At 35.9% G+C, this 24,131-nt stretch overlaps 1 protein-coding gene across 4 annotated transcripts in view; it reads left to right on the forward strand.

The window, feature by feature from the left end:
• MAGI3 (membrane associated guanylate kinase, WW and PDZ domain containing 3) overlaps positions 1 to 24,131 on the forward strand; it is a 238,567-nt gene that overhangs the window by 154,648 nt on the left and 59,788 nt on the right. For 2 of the 4 annotated variants that reach the window (XM_057701704.1, XM_057701981.1), the window contains exons 4-6: positions 4,869 to 5,078; positions 11,078 to 11,252; positions 14,438 to 14,517. In XM_057701704.1, coding sequence (XP_057557687.1) covers positions 4,869 to 5,078; positions 11,078 to 11,252; positions 14,438 to 14,517 — 465 coding nt within the window. Of the gene's footprint in view, positions 1 to 1,980; positions 2,193 to 4,868; positions 5,079 to 9,733; positions 9,810 to 11,077; positions 11,253 to 14,437; positions 14,518 to 24,131 lie in introns of those variants that run through there. The other 2 variants (XM_057701797.1, XM_057701892.1) reach the window with 2 other exon arrangements.

Below are 24,131 nucleotides of genomic sequence, written 5' to 3' on the forward strand. Positions count from 1 at the left end.
ATATAGATTTGAGAAGGAAAATAACAAAAACAGAAAAATTGGTTTTCTTTTCATAACTCTTTTCTCTTCTCACTTGATTCTAGGATGTACTGATTTAAGATCAATTTCAACTTTTAAATGATTCTTTGTTAGATCTTTTTTTTTTCTTTATCTAACACTGTTCACTGGCAAGCTTGTGCACTCCTTTAGCACCCTGTCCTTTTCCATTATTGCTTTACCATGCTATTATAATTGCCTTTTTCACAAGCTCTGTGAAAGCAGATATCATGTCTTTCTTACTCAATATTATCTTCAGTGCCTAGAGATGATGTTCAATAAGTATCTAACCAAGATTTCAGCATATCCAAATACGCATTTGTGTTCTACCCCAAAGAGTAACTCTTCATAATTTCTCTCTTTAGCTATACCAAGAGCTCAAAACAGGGGAGTCTTCATTTACTTCCTTCTTTTTCTCACAGTTTTCATGTAGTCCATTACCAAATCTAGTCATTTCTTCCTTTGCAGCAGCTTTCACACTGCCTTTCTTTTTACTTTCATCACCTCTTAATTGGCTCACTGGGCTAGCTCATGCTGGCCGTCGCATTTGACTTCATTTGTTCCAATCTCTTCCTTCTCACCGGTCCACCCTGCTCATTGCTACCATGCTGGTCTTCCTCAAGTGCAGTTCTGGTCATGTCTCTCTCCTTCAGAATCTTTAATGATTTCCTCTTGCCTACTAAGTTTGACCCAGCCACCCTTTCTGGGCTTAGCTCCCATGACTCATTCATTCACTTATTAATTTATTTGATCTTTCTTTCATACTATGTGCTGAACACCGTCAGAGGGACTAGAGATGCTGTGCTGAGCAGTATTGAAATGATACTGCCTTCAATAAATCCTATATCTTAGTGGGGACGGCAGTCAAAAAACAAACAAAAGGACTAAATTGAGGTGTTATGAAGGAAAGAGAAACAAGGTATTTAAAGAAAATAATAGGAATGTCTTATTTAGATAAGATGGCCAGTGGAGACTTCTCAGAGGAAATGACAGCTGCTTATTTTTTATTTTTATGCAATAGCCTACCCTCATTCACCTCCCTCTTATAGGCAACCATTCTGATGTGTTTAATATATGTTTTTGTTTGTATGTGTTCTTGCAAAATGTATATTGTGTCTTGTGTACATGTATTTATTATTTACATCTGGACTGTGTTCTGTCTCACTAGTTTTTAACTGTTTTCACTTATTACTGTGTTTTTTAGATTCATCCATGTTTCTGTACTGTATTCGCATGTAATTCATTGTTTTTTAACCTCTGCACGGTACTCCATGTTGTGAATCCACCACCTAACCATTCTCGTAGTAACAGACTTCCAGATTGCCTCCATCTCCTCACCACCACAGAAAAATCTACAGCATCCTCACGCATGTCTTCTTATAGATCTTTGTGAGAATGTCTGTGGAATATATATCCAATTGTTGGGTTATAAGGTATACCTATAGTTAGTGTGATGAAGTAGTTTTGGGTAGCTCTTTAGTCTCTGTTCCCATCAGCAGTACCATAGGCATTTGGTTCTGTTTTAGCAGCTATAGTAGTGACTGCATGTCCTCCTCAACACTTGGCATCATCCAGCTTTATAATTTTGCCAATGTGATGGCTGTAGAAGTGGTATCTCATTTTAATTTTAGTTTCTCTGGTAGTCCGAGAGTTTGAGCACCTTTTCATATGCTTGTTAGTTTTTTTGGACTCCTGCAAATGGTCTATTCATTTGCTTTGTCCATTTCTTAAAAAGTGGGATCTCAATCACATTCCAGTTTGTAGACATTCCTTAGATATTTAGATATTAATCCCTTATTGGATATAGACATTTTCTCCCATTCTGTCACCTAATAACCTTGTCCTGTGTTTCTTCATTAAACAGAAATCCTTAACTTTTGTCTGTCAGATTTATCACTGTTTTCCTTATGATTTGTGCTTTGAAGTGTTGTTGAAGAACTTGTTCTCTGTCCATAGATAACAAAGATATTGTTGTCCATTTTCTTCTGTGTTAATAACATGACAAAGTGGCATAGTCCACATTATTCATTACTGCATGCTCAATTCAGAGGAAAAGCAAATTGAAGTAACAGTCATCCACCATTTCATACCCATGAGACTGACAGAAATTTTAAGGTCTGATAACTGTGGGAAATGGAAGCTCCCATACCCAGCTGGTGAGAATCCCTTTGAAGAGTGTCTTGGCAATAGCGAGTACATTCAAAGATGCACCTAGTTCTGACCCAGCAGTTCTCTCTCTGGATGCCTACCCTAGAAAAACACTTGTCTGTGTGCACATGCAGACATGTACCCGAATAGTCATGACATTATTGGAAACAATAAGGGAATGGAACCAACTCTCTTTTAGTAGGGGAACTAATAAAATACATTTTAATTTGTTCATAAAAAAAGGACTGTTATGTAACAGGTGACTAGAATCTACATGGAATAAGTCTTAGAAGTACAGGTGTATAAAAAGAAGGTTGCAAAAGGATATGGACAGTATACTGTTTAGAAAAAAGAAAGATATGAAATGTAATAAACACTCCATGAAGCGTTTATTAAAACAATAGTGTTTATATGTTATGTATGCATATGCACATGTCCTAGATGTATACAACATGCAGGGAAGTGACATATACCAACATTAGGATAACTCAGGGAGAGAGTGGGAAGAACAGAGACAGGAAATTAGGGCATTAATTATATACGTGACTGTATATGTATGTCATTAAAGAGGGAAAAACGGGAGACTTGAAAGGAAGCTGGCAAAAGTTAGTATCTGGGGATGTGTAAATAAATAAGTAAATAAGTTTCTAATACTATTCTAACAGTATTGTATATGATTTTATATATGTTTAAAATATTTGATAGATGATGATTCTATTGTAAAAATGAAAACCCTTCAGAAAAGAAAAAAGAGAAAAATAAAAAGCTCCAAAACAACTTCAAAAAGATGAAAAACTTCAAAAAGATAAAAACCTTGTAATTCTGTACCTTCCAGTATCTGAAATCTTGATATTTACCAACAACTCAAGAAACATCTAATTTACTTATAAACAATGCTAGTTTTCTTTTTTAGTCTAAGCCAATAATTTTTTTAAAATGAAACTGCCAAAATTTATTATGAAGTTCTAAATTCTTATCAGTGATTATGGATATAGCAATCACAATATCCTGAATTTTTCCAATTTTCACTCTAGAAAAAAATTAAACCTCCTAGAGTTAGATAATAATTACTAAGAATACAGAGTAAAATGTGTTTCAGTGTTTCCTGTAAAGCTACCATCCTTAGAAAAAGTGAAAAAAAAGAGAAAAAAAAAGGAAAAGGAAAAAGTTGACTTTTTACTCTTTCATGGTACATCCAGATTTCTTGGTAGTATGATTATTGGACATAATGCAGGGAAAAAATGATATCCTAGAGCATCCTATTCCCCAGCCAAATCTCTGTTGGGAGCATTTCTGTGCCCTCTGTCCCAGAGAAGTGTGAACTGGCTTTTTCATTGCTTGCTCTACTTATGGGCCAGAAGTTTACAGAGACCCTCTTAGTCTGTTTTAATATGAATCTTTGCATCCATCTGCATGACAGGGGTAACTTCATTTCAAACGTGGATTTGGAGGCAAGGGAGTAGTTGAGTGGGGAGAGGCAGCATGTGGTTGCCAAGTCTTATTAGTTTGATTTCATTGTTTTGTCTTGAGTATTTTAATGACAATTACCTCCCAAAGTCAAATTTCTGAAGAATTTATCTTAATACTTTTCCCCCTCAAACCATGCACAACGTAAGGTAAACCATGTTATTTGTAGATTTGCCTCAGTGGTATGGTGAACAACCTATGCTTTTTTTTTTTTTAATCTCAGAAAAATAATCCATTATGTACCCCATTAATTTACCTTACATGAATGAGCACCTTAATTACCTCCTTAGCTGCCAAGGAATTTGGAGATTTTTTAAAAAATAAAAGAAGAAGATCATGAGTATTTTATTCCCTGTCCATGTTTATCTTTCTGTAACATCAGCATAGTGGTTGATGTAAGGTCAAAACTAGCAGGAGCCACAAACTGCTAATGTAGCTAGACCCACTGAGCGTTTTCCATCGTATGTGGCTGCCTATTGGGGACTCTGTGGTAAATTGAGAAGATATTCAGTTGTTTTCATTCCATTCCGGGCCATTCATTTTTACTGCAAAAATTACTGATTTTCAAGACAACATAGTAAAGTATTTCTTGCTTTCCTGAGAGTAGGCCAATATTGAGTTATGCTAGTAAAGTCTCTGTTTGTTCAATAAATTGTCAAATAAAATAATTAAAATCCTGAGGAAAACTTTGAAAAATTGCTTTTACATAAGCAGCCTACGTTTCAGAATAGACTGGTTGGTTCTTAGCTTTATCCTTTGCCTACGTATTTCCTTATTTTACCAAAATAGTTCATTATGTTACACATCAGAACAAAATTATTTGAGTTAGTTTTCTCCTCCTTTACTCCCACTTTTTATGCCAATTAGTCTTACATGAGAGCACTGATGCATTTAAATTCACAAATTAGGCATGCAAAGCAAGCCCTGTAGAAATAAATAACCTACATACGTGAAGTCAACTTCCTGGCCTTAGTACAAATAGACTTAAAGTGTTAGATAATGTTAGATAGTATATAGTGGAGGGCAGTTGAGAAATAAGTTCTTTCTGGTCTTTCCCCCTCCTCCTATCCCAAGAAAAAGTGCTTTGGCCTCATTTTGACCAATGGTGGGTATTCAGAAACTTCAGTATAAGGTAACAGGGCAGAGACACACACTAGGTCATATTGTTCTGACTCTCAATTCAGTACTTTCAGCTGCTGTTATTTTGTCCACTTCAGGAAACTTCTATGGAACTCCCAAGCCTCCAGCAGAACCCAGCCCTTTCCAGCCAGATCCAGTTGATCAGGTCCTCTTTGATAATGAGTTTGACACAGAATCCCAAAGAAAACGAACTACATCTGTCAGCAAGATGGAAAGAATGGACAGCTCTCTTCCTGAAGAGGAAGAAGATGAAGACAAGGAAACTGTTAATGGTGGTGGAAATGCAGGTTCGTAAATAGATGAACAACTTCTAGCTGATCCTTAAGGTTGACTTTAATATGATACTGAATTGGTAGTAGTAAAATTTTTCGCAAAGCATATGCAGAGCAAGTGATGGGATTCTAAGGTTTTTTTGTTTAAGTTTTGTGTGAAACAGTGTATTTCTGTCGACTATCTTTTTTTTATATTATTATTATATATATATATTTTTGACTGCATTGGGTCTTCGTTGCTGTGCACAGGGGCTTTCTCATAGCACCTGTGGTGAGCAGGGGCTACTCTTCATTGCAGTGCATGGACTTCTCATTGCGGTGGCTTCTCTTGTTGTGGAGCATGGGCTCTAGGTGCGTGGGCTTCAGTATTTGCAGCATGCAGCCTCAATAGTTGTAGCATGCAGGTCCTAGAGTGTATGGGCTTCAGTAGTTATGGCATGTGGACTCAGTAGTTGTGGCACAAAGGCTTAGTTGCTCTGTGGCTTGTGGGATCTTCTGGACCAGGGATTGAACACGTGTCCCCGCATTGGCAGGAGGATCCTTAACCACTGCGCCACCAGGGAAGTCCTTCTGTCGACCATCTTTTAAGTTGAAGTGAGTTGCCCCAAGTGGCAGTTTGGATAAATCAATTGTAAACTATCATTAGTAATAATATAATATGCCATTACCCTGCTGCTTAAAAGATTTGAGATTCATTTCTGATGCTTGAATATGGGAATTTTGTTGGCCTAAGTCCTACTTTACAGAATTTGAACAAAATGTAGATGTTTTAAGATATAGCCTTCAACTAAAACAAAGATTTAGAAATATGCTAAGAAAAAATTACCTGAAAGATTTGTTAGCAATATTTTGAGTTTCAATTCTGAATCACTCAAAGAAAATTTCCAAACGTGACTGTCATATTTTTTCATTAAATGCAAAACCAGCAGAAATTTAATGGTGTGGAGAATCTTCTCCTTTTGAGTACCTCTAAGTAATGTAGTGATTGCTTAGGAGATTGTTATACTTTTACTTAATAGTATAACTAGGAACACAGAGTGATAGCAGAACTGATTTCAGTGCTATTTATTATAACAATTCCATTCAAAACACTAGAATATAAGCTTCATAAGGGTTGGAATTTTTGCTTGTTTTGTTCATTGTTGTATCCCTTGAGCACGAAACATGCTTGGAACATAGTAGAACCTAAAAAAATATTTTACTGGTACCAATAAATGAAAGAATTGGATTACATCTACAAATTTGCAGAATCCATTACCATATCATTTTCCCAAAGTGTCCTGATGTTTTCCTTTATCAGTTATTAAAATATGCTGTTACCTATTGCTTTAATAATTCATTGCTTTTGTCCCTCTCCACAGTGTGAGTCCTGTTTTATGGTCCTAACATCTTACATTGTTATGTCACATATGTGCTCAGTGAATTACACCAATATATTTTGGTGAAAATGGGTCTAAAAAGGTTTAGATGAATTCACATCTAATTCTTTAGGGATTGTTAAGGGAAATCATCATATCCTAGAGCCTTTTGATGTTGATGTCAGCTTTGCTCTCCCACAAAATTATGTTAACATTTTTAAATGCTTAATGGATTAGAAACCATGACTCTGTCCCCAAATGGGAATTTATGTGTTCTTAATTTGAAGGAAACGAAAATGCTCTTTTTTTACGTCCTAATGTAGAGCCTTTCAGTGAGCACTGCAGTTCCCTTAGAGGTAAACCTATCTGTAAGCTCCATAGTTTATGCCTGTCATGTGAGACAGTTGTTAAACCAGATGTTACAGACTCTTTGATGTTAATATTTGAAGGGAGTGTATCCAAGAGTGTGTGGGAGGCAGTTTGTATACTACCCCTTGTGTGTAGGTACCCTAGGACTCTTCCACTGGAGTGTATATTTCTTTGTAACAGAAAATATTCAGAATATTTTAAGGAAAAAGTAATAGAAGGCATGGCTAAAAGCCTTTGGTCTTTTCTGAGTAAGTACTAACCATAGTTGTTAACTTATTCAAAGTTGCTTTGTGTGTTGCTTTGGGAGACTAGAATCCCTGCCTTGAAAGATAAGAATATTGTTAGGGATGGAAGTAGGAGCAGATAGGTGGAGGTTTATTTGTATATATCAATATGTATATATTTATATCTTGCTGAGAATTGATGTAGGAATGCTAATGTCCCCCAATAAGATGATGCATATTATATAATAATGCTAAAATTTTTTCCAAGACTTAAACAACATTTTCAAATCATTGGCTATTAAGCAAACTCCTTTATGCAGTCTCTTGAAACTATATTCAGAAGAGTATTATTGCTCATACAGTTGCTTCCAGTTTTCTCCAGTATATATATCTCAAGAATGTAGCTCCCTTCCAGATTGATTTATACAGTGGGTGCATTTTAATTTCTATCATTTTTTCTGCATAGAGAATAAATCATGTGTTTCCTTAAAATTATTCATTCAACAAATATTTACTGAGCACCTGCTAGGCTACTAAGTGCTAGGCATTGTTCAAAAAGCTGGGAAAAAAAGCAGTGAGCAAAACAGACAAAATCCCCTGCCTTCATGAACCTTAACCTTTGGCGGGAGAGACAGAATTATACAACATAAATGAATAACGTATAGAGTGTTAGATGGTGCTAAAGAGAAAAAGCAGAGGGGAAGGATAAAAAGTAGTGGTGGCCAAAGTTTGCAATTTTAGATGGAGTGTCAGAGAAGACCTCACCAAGAAGGGGACGTTGAAAAAAATGAGGGACGGAGCTCAAAATATCCTGGGGAAGAACATTCCAGCCAGAGGGAATTATAAGTACAAATAAGGCCTGAGGTGGGAGCATCCCTGGATTATTCAGGCATCAGCAAGGAAGCCAGTGTGGCTGGATACAGTGTGGACCATACATTATATGTGGTTGGGGCAAAGTGCTGGGAGGGAGTAGACTAGAATAGTAACAGATGAGGTCAGTCAGATGATGATGGGGGTGGGGGTAGTGGAAACACAGATTATATAGGATCTAGTAGGTCATCGGAAGAATTTTGCTTTTTATTCTGAAATGAGAAGCCACTATATGATTTTAAATAGAAGAGTACCATGATAAAACAGGTTTTACTTTAACAGGCTCATTCTGGCTACGGTATTAAGAAAAGGCAGGAGGAGGGCTGGGTATAAGCAGGGGTACCAGTTAGGAGGTTATTGCAGTAATTTAAGTGAAAAACGGTGGCTTAGACTCAATGAAAACATGAGAGGTAAGAAGTGGCCTGAGTCAATAATGTTTGCCGACAGACTGGATATAAGGTATGAGAGATCAGAGTCAAAGGTCACTCCAAGGGTTTTAACTTGAGTATCTAGAAGTTTGGAGTTGCCTGTATTGAGACCAGAAAAGTTTTAAAAGGAGTCAGTTTGGGTTGGGAAAGGGAACTGTGGTTGGGATATTTAAGTTTGGGATGTTCGTTAGACGTCCAAATGGAAATGTCATGTTTGAAGTTGGATTTAAAACTCTTTGTTCTGGTTTGAAAATATGTATTTGGACACCATCAGCATATAGCTTGTATAGCAATGACACTGAGCGAGATCACCAAGAGAGTGACTGTAGAAAGAGAAAAGGTACAAGGACTGAACCCTGAGCAGGCACTGTAATATATGCAGATCAGGGAGACTGAGAAGAGCCAGTGAGATAGAAGGAGCACCAGGAGAGTGTAGTGTCCTGGACACCAGTGGGAGAGAATGTTCCAAGAAAGAGTGATCCAGCATGCTACTGATAACTCAAGTAAGACACGCACTGAGAACTGATTGTTGAGTGTAGCTATGTGGAGATGACTGGTCCTCTTGATAAGAACAGTTTTATTGATGAGAGATCAAAAGCCTTGTTGGAATGAGTTTCAGAAGGCAAATGGAAGAGTTGAAGCGGGGGTAGCAAGTATAAACTCTTTCAAGGCGGTTTGGTGTAAAATGGAGAGAAATGGGATCGGTTTGCTAGAGGGGAAAGAGAATTGTTTAATTTCCTTTTAAAGAGTGGAGAAATAGGGATTTCCCTGGTGATCCAGTGGTTAAGACTCCATGCTTCCAATGCAGGAGATGCGGGTTCAATACCTGGTCGAGGAACTAAGATCCCACATGCCATGTGGTATGGCCAAAAAAAAAAAGAGGAGAAATAACTTGTTTGTCTTGAATTTCTTTCTTTAAAAATGGAGAATGTTTCAACTATTCCTAAAGAAAGTCCTCTGAGACGCATTTTGGATAAGGGTTCTGATTACAGCTATGAACTGATGGATGAGAGGAAGATAATATTTTATTATAACAATGTGTGGCCGCAGTACCTGTTAGGATCTCCACAGGGGGTTTAGGTAGGGTTATCTTGGGACCCTGGGCACCATGTACTGCTACACTTGCTGTGTTAATTGCATCGTTTATGGTCTCCTGTGTCATTGGTATATGTAAAACCCTAAGACCAAATTCGAGGGTTTATTTAGGATTTTCTGTTTGTTTGGTGATATGAGAAACAGAAAGAGAGAGAGAGAGAGGGCGAGAGAGCAAATTGCTGATGGCAAGAGGGGATGGGGATGTCTGCTAGAGACACAGACAGTTCTTCCATAGTAACAGAAGGTGGAGTAAAATGTGCACGGTTGCTGTGTAGATATGGTGGTGCGAATTTGTGAAAATTCTCTTCTGCTTGCTTCTGTTTTCTCAGTGAAATAGGAAACAAGATCATCAAATGAGATTGGGATAAGGCAGAAGTAGTAGAAGATTTAAAGAGAAGGAAGGTATGAAATCATTATCTAGGAGAGTCAGAGTGAATGGACTAAAGAAATGTTCTGTGATTGTTATACATCATTTAAGGCCCTCTTGAGGCTAGTCATTATGAGTTAAAGTGAACTAGTTAGTACTGCGTGCATTCAGCTACACATACTAGCAAGGAGTAGGTGGAGAGTAAGATTTAAGCAGAATTATAGTTCAGTCAAGCAGGTATGATGAAGTATGGTAGGGAAAAGGGAATCAGGAGTATTTACAAGGGAGTGATTATAGTGGTTGCTCATGGAATTTAAGTTGGGTAAGTAGGGCATTGAGGACATGACATGGCTAGGGCATGGTTGGGGGTGAGGAACAGTGAAAGGTAGTAGGTGGTAGGATTAGTGGATTTTAGACCTTGTTTGGATAAAGGATGGTTGGAGTGGAGGTACTATAAGGAATGACATATAATGACATCTAAGGCCTCTTCTAAGACTCTCTGATTCTGAAGCATTGCCTGCAGGTTGGAGCTATTACAGCTTTATTATCTTTTAAGTTCTAGAAACAAGTTAAGGTGTGTGAATTGTGAACTCCCTAGAGAGTTTTAGTATTCTTACCTACATTTGTGGACTTTGGATCCTATAATGGATTTTAATGTCACCAACAGAGAATTATATTTAACAACAATAAGTCTATTGAGTTTAATTTTTAAAAATTAGTATTATTTTAAAAGCCTGTGTTAAATGTACACAAGACAGCTTGATATAGCAGTTAAGAGCATAGACCATTTAAATTCAAATCCTGGCTTTACTGTTTATTAGTTATGTAACCCTGACTAAATTAGCTTAACCTTGCTGGACCTTAGTTTCCTCATCTATAAAGTGGCAATAGAAATAATATATACTCACGGGGTTGCTGTGAGGATTATGAGTTAACATATGTAAAGTGCATAAAATAGAGCCTGGCACATAGAAGGACTGAATAGGTGCTGCTGTGGGCTGTTGTTGTTAGTATAATATTGATTGGTATATATTTAGTATATACAGAATTGATTCTAATGTTGTTTTTGCTTCTTTCCCCAACTAGCATCAGGGGTGCTGTACAGGGTTAATGTCACTTAGCAAATGAAAAAAAAAAAAAGTATGTTTATCTGTTTTTTCAAAAGTTATAGCGGAATGTGGACACAGTAGACAAGTAGACAAGGAAATCTGCAATATATATTTGGCATTTTGTTAGATTTAGGGCTGTTTGAAGAAAAATGTAACTTTACCTAACTTTTCACGCTGTTCTGTTTGAATGGCAGAAAACAGAGAGAGGCATTCTGAGTCATCTGATTGGATAAAGACTGTCCCAAGTTACAACCAAACAAATAGTTCCATGGATTTTAGAAATTATATGATGAGAGATGAGAATCTGGAACCACTGCCCCAAAACTGGGAAATGGCCTACACTGATACAGGGATGATCTACTTCATTGAGTAAGCAAATGTCTGTATCTTTCCTAATGTGCCCTGTCACTGTGAGACTTGCCTTTAAAATTTCTTAACCTTATTTCACAAGGCTTCCATTTGTTTTTTCTTTCTTTAAAAATATTTTTCATGCAAATTACAGTTGATTCTTAATCTGACTATTTCCCTGGATGATATTTCTTTTTGATTTGATTTGGATAAAGAAATAGTGTATTTGACCTCTGGTTTTATAAAAAACAGGAGGATTAAAAACAGATTTATCACTAATAATGAAAAATGCAAGGAATAAAGGGTGTTTTGCTTTGCCTTTTTTTTTTAACCTTTTGGGTAGATTGTCCAACTTAATGAGTATTTCACAAATTACCATCATTTGGAAGGAGGCCATATTTATTATCTGAGCTAAGTATTTTCAGACCTAGAGTTTGGGTTTGATGTATTCAGGTGATATAGTTAAATAATGTAGGCGGAAAGTATCACTGATCTTCAGAGCAATTGGTATGATATAAATTCACAAAAAATAAAACTATTCTATGGAAAAGCACTATTAATATAAATATAAATATATTTATAGGGTTATATGTGTTTGATCAACCTAAAATTTTGTATTGTTTGCACCTGATAATAAATATTATACAAATAATTTTGCATATATATTATTGCAATTTGAAGTATTTTTATATTCCCATGCAACTATAATTCTCTTTAAAGCACTTTGTCCAGAGGTAGAATATGAATGTAGTAAGATTATAGAATATAATAATTAAATAACAATTAAAATATTGAAGGCTGAACTACACTCAAAAAATATATACGTACTCAGAGAGGAATTAAAGATGGGAGACTTGAACCTGTTTCCTCAGTTTGTCCCAGATTCCACAGTCTTCCCACAGAGTGAGCATCTTGCTATACCAAGTGAGATTCTAGTATTTAAAAGATTTTATGCACGTGGTTTTCTTTTTACCATATGTGGTACCTTATTGATTATGTTATACATTTATATAAACATTAACAACCAGAATGATACACAGCGGACAAAATTGGGTATGCTCTTCTCTGTGGACAATTTAAGGGGTTTTTAAAGGGTAATTTAGACTTTTGACTTTCATGCTGACATTAGAACTAAACCCCCAAGTAAGATGTAGAGTCACTAAGAGAGGCTGAGATATCTTTAGAAGCACATTATGAGACATTGAATCTGACAATAGTTTATCCTGCAAACAGAGATAAGTTAGTAAATTCTGGGGACATTCTTATAAAAGAAATGCTTTTTTCGGTGAGCATTATTAAAATGTATTAACGGCCTAAATGTAAAATCTGAAACTATAAAACTCCTAGAAGAAGACATAAAGGAAAACCTTCATGACATTGAATTTGGTAAGGACTTTTTGGATATGACACCAAAGCACTGGCAGCAAAAGCAAAAACAGACAAATGGGACTACATCAAACTTTAAAACTGCAGCAAAGGGAAACAGTCAACAGAGTGAAAAAACAACCTATGAAATAGGAGAAAATATTTGCAAACCATATATCTGACAAGGGGTTAAATATCCAGACTATAGTTGAATATTATGTGCTGCTGGATAAAGCTCTCATTTGCTGTAGGTAATATGTTTGGTCCGTGTTATTGCTGCTGTTAAATCATGAATCTGTAAAAAGAGAATATTAATATAGGTCTATAGTCTTTAGCTGTTTTGTTTTGAGTATAGACCCCATGGGTGTTTCTTTACATTGAGGAATAATGAATAAAAATCCTAGCAAGTTGCCTATATCTGCTAATTTAGCAGTAAAAATTTTGGATCTTTGGAACCAAAGTTAAGCTTTACTCAAGTAGCAATTTTGGATTTGGTTTAGCTAGATATGTCGGTGATTTTTTTTTTTCCCCTAACAATCTGCATGTTCCTAGGCTAGAGTTCTGATCATTTTCATTTTGCTAAAATTGATTTAACTGGTTTTAGTTTGGGGAAATTATCTTTGATGGAATGTGTAACACAGACTTTCTAGAAACAATCCCAGTTTCTCTTGCTTAGATTATCCATTATTCAGCATACATAAAAGTGTTCCTACCACAGTCTACCAACTAGTATCACACTTGGCAGTGTGTGGAAAGTGACTGCATAGCTAGCTTTATGAGCAGCTCAGGAGTTAGAAAAGGTGTAGAAGATGAGCTTAATTTCTTGAAACCACTGGCTGCATCTCCTAAGAGTGGTCAGTGTAGAGATTAGTGAGTTAATCTCAAATTGAAGACCCTAAGAAAAGATCAGTTGTTTACATTGTTATTCTCCCATTGCTTTGATAATAATTTTAATTTATATTTTGTTTTCTTATGTATTTTCTTCCAGGATTTTTCTTTCTTTAATATCCTTATATTTCAGATACTTAAACTACAACACTGTCTACTCAGCAGTGTGATAGCTTTGTTTTAGCATTAGTATTTACTGCATGGTGACTGATCTGAAGCTCACTAATTGTGACCCATAATGAAATCAAACAGACATTGCTCTTTGAAAGCATCTGTGGCCTACTTCATAAAAAGAGATGGCAGGGATCTTTTTCTTCTACTTTTTTTTTTTCCTGTTAAATATATGGTCCATACTAATGTGGAGTTGAGTTTTACTATACGCATAATTTTTACTTGCATGTTGCAGAAACAGACACTTTAAAACCTTTTTATTTTATTTAATTCTAAAGAGTCCTGGTGAGGACAGAGGCTCTATCTGATTGTTTGTTCATGTCTGTATTCCCAGTCCCCAGCACAGTGCCCACACAGCACAGGCACCTAAGAAATCTAGTGTTTTGGGAGGGAGAGGGGAAGGGATTCAGTTAGCAAGTAAACAGGGTTTAAAGGGCAGCTTTTTCTGGCTAAGATAATGCACAGTATGGGGCCACGTGCCCACCCTTGGAAATGTTTTGACTGCTTAGATAAGCATCTGTTATTATGCACTTAAGAATCTCATCCCTTCTTTAGAGTCTTCATTCTTAAATTAGTGCCTCCAGCATTACCTTTCCTTTGTAGCAGTTTTGAAGTAATAGACTGAGAACAACAGGACTATTGAATGAGAGGTATACAAATGAAGCCTGTAGGAAGTAAATGTTCACACATTATACACCTTTTAGTCACTTTTCATCTTTGCTTTTGAAATACTTTTCTCCCTCTTTATTTTACTATATCTAATGGAAATCTTTGTTCTTCAGCCACAATACCAAGACAACCACCTGGTTGGATCCTCGTCTCTGTAAGAAAGCCAAAGCTCCTGAAGACTGTGAAGATGGAGGTGGGGATTCAGAAACCTTTTATACCATACTTATTCTCTTTATTCCTTCTTGCTCTTCTTGCTTAGGTAATGAGTTTTCCAAAACCCTAAACAAACTATAATGCACATAAGCATATAAGCAGTGGGTGGTTGTCATAATCAGCTAATTCTGGTCATTATGTCATTGCATCTAATTTTATGCGAGACTTTATATCTCTTTTTTTGAGAAGTATACAATTAAATCCTTTTTAAAAAAAATCTTAAAAATAAATTTGACTTTTTTTAAACATTTGTTTTAAAAACAAATTTAAAAAATTCTAAATAAATATTTTAATAAGGTAGGTACATTCTCAACCACAGGGTAGCCTCCTCATCATGTCTGTTAATCCCTCAAAAATATATTTAATTTAGTATCACTAGGATATGCCAGTATCTATAAATCTTAGCCATTTAGAACAGCGATAGAAACTCAATGAAAGTCTCTAATATATCTTCCACCCCACACACAATTTTTACTGCTTAGTAGAAATATTATTTCTCTAAGAATCATTAGATAATAATGCTTGTCTAGTATATTATAGGTTATGTTTAATGGTATAGTCTTACAAATAAGTATATCATTTACCCCAACCAAAATGTTTGCTGTGCTTTCTTGAATATAGAGTGTGGATGAGTAGAATTTGCATTTATTTTGTATGACTCATCAGAGATTATTTATCTTGGTTTAAAAAAAAATGAGTGGAACATGGATGGACCGAGAGACTGTCATACAGAGTGAAGTGGGTCAGAAAGACAAAAACAAATATTGTATAATAACACATTTATGCAGAATATAGAAAAATGATACTAATCAACTGGTTTGCAAGGCAAATATATGGACACCAATTGGGGAAAATGGGGAGAGTTGGGGGGGAATGAACTGGGAGATTGGGATTGCCATATATACATTACTAATAAGAAAAAAAATCAAATTATATGATTTAAATTATGCAGTTTATTGTATGTCAATTGTATCTCAATAAAAGTTCTTAAAAATAAAAATAAAAACAAAAATTTCAGCAATACAATAAAAAAAAAAAAAGAGTGGATTAGAATGAGATTCAGATAGTCCTATAGAGTGTATTCCAGTCTATGAAAAAAAATTTAAGCAGAATTTATACATATTTTGTTCAGCATGATAGAATTTTTCTAGGAATAAACAATTGGAAAATGAAATATTTAAAATTTATTGGTAATGATATAAAAAAATAGATACCTTGGAGCAAGTCTGCTAAAAGATGTGCAAGTTCTATATGCTAAAAACTACAAAACATCACTGAAATAATAAAGACCTAAAATAACTGAAGAGATATACTGTGTTCATTGATATGCTGTGTAGATAGGATGACAGATATTGTTAATGATGTTCATTCTCCCTAAATTGATACCTAGATTCAGTACAATCCCAATCAAAATTCTAGAAGTCTCTTTTTAAGAAACTGATAAACCGATTTGAAAATATATATGGAAATACTGTACAAAGACTCAAGTTAGCCAGACAGTCTTTAAAAAGGACAAAGATAAAGCACTTAGGCTACCAGATTTGAAGACTTGCTGTAAAGCTACAGTAATCAAAAGTGTTGTCTATCCATAGGGTAGACAAATGGATCTGTGGAACAGGATAAGAGAATCCAGAAATAGATACACACATATGTGATCACTTAATTTGCAGCCAAGGTGCCAAGTCAGTTCAGTGAGGGGAGGAGAATCTCTAACAAATGGTGCTGGAACAACCAGATATTCATAAGGAGAAATGAACTTCAACTATACCCTTACTCCATATACAGAAATTAATTTCAGGTGGCTCAAAGACCTAATCATAATAGCGAGAACCCTAAAGCTTTTGGAAGAAAATTTAGGAGAGTATCTTCATGACTTTGAGATTAGCAAAGATGGAGAAAAACAGTAACCCTTGTACATTGCTGGGCAGAATGTAAAATAGTACAGCTGCCTTGAAAAGCAGTTTAGCAGTTTCTTAAAAAGTTAAATATAAGTTTACCATATCACCTAGCACTTCCACTCCTAGATATCTACCCAAGAGGAATGAAAACATATGTCCACACAAACACTTGAATGTAAATATTCATAGTAATGCTATTCATAATAGCTAAAAAGTGGAAACAACTTAGATGTCCGTCACACAATGAATGGATAAATTGCGGTGTAGTCATACAATGGAGTATTATTCAGCAATAAAAAGAAATGAAATACTATACATGCTACAACATGAATGAACCTCAAAAATGTTATGCCAAGGGAAGGAAACTAGACACAAAATATCCTATTCTAGACATTTCATTTCTGAAATCAAGCATGATTTCATTCATAGGAAATGTCTAGAATAGGCAAACCAGTAGAGCCACTGGGCAACAAGTAGATTAGTGGTTGCCCAGTGCTAAGGAAGGGAATAGAAATTAATTGTAAACAGCACAAGGGATCTAATTGGGGTGATGGAAATTTTCTAAAACTGGATTGTGCTGATGGCTGCACAACTCAGTAAATTATTAAAAATCAATGAATTGTACATTTTTTAAAACAGAAGAATTTTATATATGTAAATTATACCTCAATAAAGTTGTTTAAAATAGCCAAAGAACTTGAACAGACATTTCACAAAAGAAGATAAAGAATAGCCAGTAAGAACATGAAAAGGTATGTACAGCAACTATACCTCAGTTTTTAAAAAAGCATAGAAAGGTGCTTATCATTAATCTTCTCTACAGTGAGATGTCATTCACATCCCCTAGAAGAGCTAAAGTCAAATACTCTGACAATACCAAAGATTGGTAAGATTGTAGAGCAACTGGATCTTTTACTTTCTGGCGGGGATATAAAATTATATGAACACTTTGGAGAAATTTTGGCAGTTTCCTATGAGGTGTTCTGTCAAGAGAAATGAAAACATACGTTCCCCAAAAGACTTTACCTGAATGATTATGACAGCCTTATTCATAATAGTTCCAACCCGAAAACATCTCAAATAGTCATCAACAGGAGCATAGATAAACAATTTGTGTATATTCGTGTAATGAAATATTACTCATCAATGAAAAGAAGAAGCTATTGGTACCACTTAACAATGTGGATGAACCTCAGAAACATGTTGAATGAAAGAAGAAATGATGGGTACTCAATTATCCATTATTTAAAGCCTAAGAACAGGAAAACTCATCTATGCTGATAGAAATCAGAAAATGACGGGGGAGGAGGGGAGATTGGTGAATTGAAATAATTCTCTGGAATGATGGGTATATTCTCCACCTTGTTTGGGGTGATGGTTATATAGGTATATGCAGTTGCCAAATTCATTTTTTATACTTGAACAAGCACTTAAATTGATACTTTAATCATTGAATGAGCACTTAAGATCTCTGCATTTTGTTGAATGTAAATTATACCTCAAGAAATAATTTTTGAAATAATTTTTTATAACATCCCTTGTCTATAAGACTTTTCACAATAAGTTTCTTATGGTAAAATCAGCCATTGTGAAGGTAAACAAGAATATGTAGTACTATAGAATTGGACTTTTAAAGATTGTGAATGTGGTATTAGTCTTCCCCGGCATGTCTCTCTTGCTGGACTCCATTCCTTTTCCTACTGCCTAATTGTTTCAGTTCAATTCTCTGCCTTTTCCTGTTTTCCCTTGTAAAACGTATTTATTTTCATAGCCTTAACTATCAGTTTACTGTAGCTGGTCTCCTTATCTAAATCTTTAGTATCGTCCTCTGTTCTGAATGCTATTTCTGTATTTCCTACCACATTTGAGATTTTCTTTTTGATTGCCCTACTAGCACTTCAGATAAGCATATTTAAAACTGAATTTAGCATCTTTCTCCCGTAGTCACCCTGTTCCTCTTTCTGTCGTAGGTACCATCCTCATAATCATCTGGGTCAAAATTCTTTCGGTCATATTTGCTTCTCCCTCTCCTCTTGCTCTATTCCCTATGTAGTTTCCAATCCCTGCTACTCTTTCTTTTTTCTATATTTTGCCAATATATTATTGTGAAAAATTTCCAGCATATAAAAAACTGAAAGAATTTTTCAGCGAATACATATATTATAATGAACATTTGGCTATATTTGCTTTTTCACGTAGCCGCCTATACATCTATCCTCTATGTATTCATGCTTTTTTTTTTTTTAATATATTCCTCTCCCTTTCTCTAACTACCACACACTTGGATTATTCCTGGTCTTTTTCTCCTACAGTTACTTTTCCTCAAATACATCTTTTAGGCCAGTGGTCTATAAAACTATCTATTTGAGTTCAGGAAGAAAATGTCAGAACTTATTTTTCATAATGTTTCTATTGGGAAAAATTGAATTAAACTTCTCTACTATTTTATATACAGATTGGTAATGGCATTCTACATGATTCTATATGTCATATTATCATGTGCACTCCCCAGAGTGTCTTGAGGGAAGAATGTGGGTGGCACTCTTGCCCTTGTCAAGAGCCCTGTAAAGTTTTGCAGTTTACTTGTGCACAGTTCAGTCGATTTATAGACTATGTTACATGGCTTTTAATCCACACAAAATTAAAATGCGGCTTTAAAAGATTTCTACAAAGACACTGCTGATTGGAGATAACACAGATATGCAAGCCCAAGCTAACAGTGAGAAAATGGCGGAGCAGACACTTCTTATACATCTCATGTGAGCTTTTTTAAACCACATTGAGGTAGAATAGGGATAATTGTTTGTTTAGTTTTCATCTCTTTTTTTAAACTTCAGTTTTGTGTATGCTTTATTATGTACATGTTAGAGTAGTGCATATATGTTTATGAATATATATATGTAAATCTCTTGGAAGTACATGGTCAGATTTTTTACTGATAAGACTACATTATCAACAAACTTTAGCTACATTGTCTATTAATCTTTCTAAACTGTAACTGCCTTCAGTCCTCTCCCTTGCTCAGGTTAATGGCCATTATAGTCAATGGCTCCCTACTGTGAGCAGAATAAGGTCTGGACTCCTTGGGGAAATATTGGAGATTTTTTGTAATTGAACTAAGTTCTGTATTTCTTTCTCAGAGTATTTTCATGCCATAAGTATGACATGTTTTTGTCTTTGCCTTTGCCACAGGCCCATTTCTTCTGCCAGGAGCCAGCCTTGTTTCCTGTGTCCACCTGGCTCATACCTTCTTATCCTTTTAAGCTCAAATCTAAAGTATAATTTTTTGTAGCCTCCTCTGTCATTCTCTTCCAGGTCAGAATTGGGTGTTCTCTCCTCTGTGCACAGCAGTACCGTATGCGTATTTCTATTGCAGCACTTACTACCTTGCATTGTTACTAGGTACCTATACTCTGTAAGAGCAATGACTTTGTCTCATCTTTCTATCCCTTTAGTAGAGACTTAAATGTTTGGAAGGAGGGGAGGAGCAAAAGAAAGGAAGGTACAGAAGGAAAGAAGCTACTCTGTCCTCCAGATTATTTTGGTCATCCTTCTTGAAAATAATGTTTAATCTCTTTAAGGTTCTGGGGAAAGCAATAAATAATAATTCTGTCTTCATTCACTAGTGAGGAGTCAATAGAGAAATAAGACAGGAAACAGAGATGAGATTAGAATACCATCTGATGAGTGAATATAGCTTTAGCTCTGCACCTGTATTGGGCTTACTAATATTTTACCCCAACAAGAGGCAGACTTAAGCACTCAATCTCTGGCCTCTGTGTTCAGATGTTTGACTCCTCCCACAAGGCAGACACGGTGAATGGCCCAGATTGTACCCTCTCTGCAGGCAGGCTAACATCCAAAAGAGGAAGAGAACCCAAGAGGCCCTGAGCCAAGCACATTGAATTCATTCTCTAAAACTCACCAGTCAGATAAGACATTCTTTCTTCCTTGGAGAACAAAGTAAAGGGACTCAGAGAAACTGGAAATGTTTCTCTGGATGAGTGTGTCCCCCTAATGCGCTTTACATTATGGGTGACCATATGTCTTGGTTGGCTGAGGACTAATCCAGTTTATTCCTGCTGTCCCAACATAACTATTAATAGTGTCCTCTTTTACTCTCAAAAGTGGAGAATACTTTATATGGTCATCTTAATTATACCTTTCTTAAGATAGAACAGCCAATGTTGCACTCAGTATTCTAGGGATGTTCAGAACATTTTGATCTAAGAGTTACTCTCCCACCCCCATTACTGGGTCTGCCTTTCTGACATCACCTGTACTTCCCTATGGGAACCACAAAATTTGGAACCTGGGGCCTATTTGGTTTACACTTAGCCAAACTTTACCGCTTTTTCCATATACTTTGTCTTCTCCCTGAATAGGGGAGAAATAGCCCCACAGTAGGCTATTTCCAGACTAGAATATATCTGACTTACATTGGTAATCTCCACAGTACTTTGCACAGAGTAGATAGGGGAGAGTAATAACAATATTTTTAATGTCAGTTTTTATAGTTTAAGATACTATTTGCATTTTGCTGAACATTTAAGATCTTCTAGAAAAATTACAGTTTCTGAAACTTGCCCTTTTCTCCCCAGTCTTCTGATACTTAGAACCTGTGTTTTTGTACCATATCTGATGGTTTAATCGACGTACATATTTATCTTCCACTCAGAATAATGTGTTTTAGTTAAATGGTTATCTTAAAAATTCAACATTAGGAATCCATTTTACTCTCAACCCATTCCTTTTCTCTTATGATGAAAGATTACATTTTTTACTAGAGAAATTTTTACTAAAATATATTGAATGTCAATATCATTTTAGAACTTATCGAATTGTAGAAGAAAATTATCAGCTGAATAGAGCTCCTCAATGAGAAAACAATTGTAACTCACATATTTCAATAAGGAAAATCCTGTTTCGAGAAGAGGAAAGATAAATTCATGGGTTTTAGAATCAATCAGCTTCTTGATATGCCAGAAATAGTTTTGCCTTTTGAGTCAGCTTTTGGGAGGAACGCTTTAGCTTCTAATACAGAAAAATATGGTTAGGTCTCTCCTGTCTCAAAAGTAAATAAAGACATTTTCTCTTGACCCTACTTCTCTCCCAGAGTTCTCACACTATTTTTTTTCACAGCCAAGTTTCCAAAGGGGCAGGGAGGGGGAGAAAGAAAGAGAAAGAAAAGAAAAAAAAGGTGGAGGGAGCTATCTCTTCTTAAGGGCTCCACCTTTTATTTTACTTCTTAATACTACAATATGCTGAATGTTGCCCCCTACCTTTCTAGTGAAACTGCGTTTCTTAAGGTTACCAATAACCTCCTGCCTGATTGCCAAATTTAGTGGACTCTTTTTTAGCCCTTAACTCGAGTCCTTGACAGCTTTATAAAGCACTTGTTGGCATTGATGGACACCATTCCCCCGACTATTCTTACTTTCTCTGCTCCTTAAATTGTTAATGCTCCTAAGCTTCTATTCTCCATCTTTTTCTGTTCACAATTTATCTAGGTAATCTTGTCCATTGCCATGACTGTAACTACAGTGTCTCCCACATCGTTATCTTCTCACATTTCTCGTTTGAGGACCAGGTTCATATTTCCAAGAGATTGTTAGATACCTCTGCGAGGATGTTGCATAGCCCCTCAAATGTAACAACTCCCAAACTGAGTTGTCTTCTGTATACCTGCACTTCCTGCCATCACCAAGTGGCATTACATCCTCCTGGTTCCATGAGCCTAAAACTGGCTATCATCCTCAACTTTTTCCTCACCCTGTCTTCTTCGTTACAGCTAAGTACCAAGTTCTGTCAATCCTGACTTTAAAAAACCTGACATCTCTTAAGTGTCCAATGGTGCTTAGGTACTTTTTCCATATTATGTCTCCTAAATGCCTCTAAATCCACATTAATACCTCTTTCCTCTTCCCACAGCTATTTTCATCGTTGGTATCCAGTAAATATGTGATAATATATCATCTTCTTACCTGAGGAGCCGTTAACCTGGGGATCATCTTGGCCTCCTCCCCTTTCTTCCTCCCTCAATCTTTGTTAGTCACTGAGTCCTGTTGCTTTGACTTCCTTGTCCCTATTATCCGTTCTTTCTCTGTATTCCTGCTACCAGTGCCTTAGCTCCAGCCTTCATATTTTCTTATCTAGGCTATTAATGATCTTCTTGTTTGCCTTTATTCTTACTCCACTCCATCTATTTCATCCTTTATTATTGATGCCCATAATTTTTCCCAAATATAAATGTAATCATGTCACAGTCCAACTTAATCAGTTTCATTATCAACAAAATAAAGACCTGACTCCTTAACCCGGCACTCCAGAAATGTGTTCTGGTGCTTGCTTATAAGACAAGCCCCCTTGCATACATCCTTCACTCTAGCCCTATCAAATTATTTGTAATTACTGCAAACGCCAGCCATTCCTAATACCTCAGCGCTCTTTGATCTGTGGAGTGGCCTCCCTCTCCCCAGTCCCAACTCATCCTTTAAGACTGCTCAAACATCACCCTCTTTTAGAAGACTTTTCTGATAACTGCTTTGCCAGGCACTTGGTGTCATTCCTCTGCTCTCCCCTAAAAGCTTGCCTTTATCTTCATTATATTATTTTTCTCTCCCGTCTTCCTTTTTAGATGATGAACTTCTTGATGTCAAGAACTGTATTGTTTCTAATTTTCATTTTGCATAAGGAAGAAGAGAGGAAGCAGAGAAGGAAGGAAGGGAAAAAAGAAAGCAAAAGGGGAAGAAATTCAGTAAAATGAATTGACCCACTGGATAGTGTGTAAAATTGCTAGGTATTTTAGTCTTACTTTTATTACCTTTATTTAAGTGGCAAGTAATAACCACTTTATCTGTATGAATCTGCTCTGCAAAAACCTCACTAATGTTATCATGTATGAGGGTTTAAAGTGATTACTAAAAGTAATCTGGAAGATAAATTACCAATTTGTTTACTCTCCTCAAGAAAGGGCTATACTTTGTCTGTTAGCTGCTAATTGCTCTAAGTGCTAGCTAAAATGCTGACTCAACTTCCATGTTAACAATGAAATATATCTATGTTGATCTTTTATTCTTATTAGGCATTATTAACACATCCTTTTTAGTGAATTTTTCAGATAGCAAATGGAATGTTTCAACTATCTCTATAGTTGCTTCAATTCTCCAAAATTCTCAAAGACAAAGCATAAATCCATTTGTGGTGTAGTTGTAGGAGTCATCCTTACACAGCACAACTGAGTTCCCATGTTATTTCAAGAAATTTTCTATTAAAGAGAAATAGCTCTCTCATGGAAGATCCTCAGTCATAATGCTTTAGAAATATTATTATTAGAGCACTTTTTACAGATATAATCCACGTCATATCCATGTAACAGTTGCTTGGTGTCGGCTTAAAGAAAAACGCACGAGAATTGTGAGTTCGTTTTATTCTGGGTCTTACCGAGGCCTACAGCCCAAGAAACAGCCACTCAGTAGCTCTGAGGAACCGCTCCAAGGGGTAGGAGAGGAGCCAGAATATATATGAATTTTTTGGCTAGGAAATTCATGTAGTCAAGCATAAATCTTAGTAAAAGATTACTGCTAATCACAAAGAACAGGTATCTCCAGTTAGTGGCCTTAGTACTTTTCTATGTATGGAAAGATGCAAGGATCTAGGATTGTTGAAATTCTTCTTGCGATATGCATCTTATCTA

Source organism: Hippopotamus amphibius, chromosome 1 (genome assembly GCF_030028045.1).
Source record: "Hippopotamus amphibius kiboko isolate mHipAmp2 chromosome 1, mHipAmp2.hap2, whole genome shotgun sequence".
NCBI lineage: Eukaryota > Metazoa > Chordata > Mammalia > Artiodactyla > Hippopotamidae > Hippopotamus > Hippopotamus amphibius.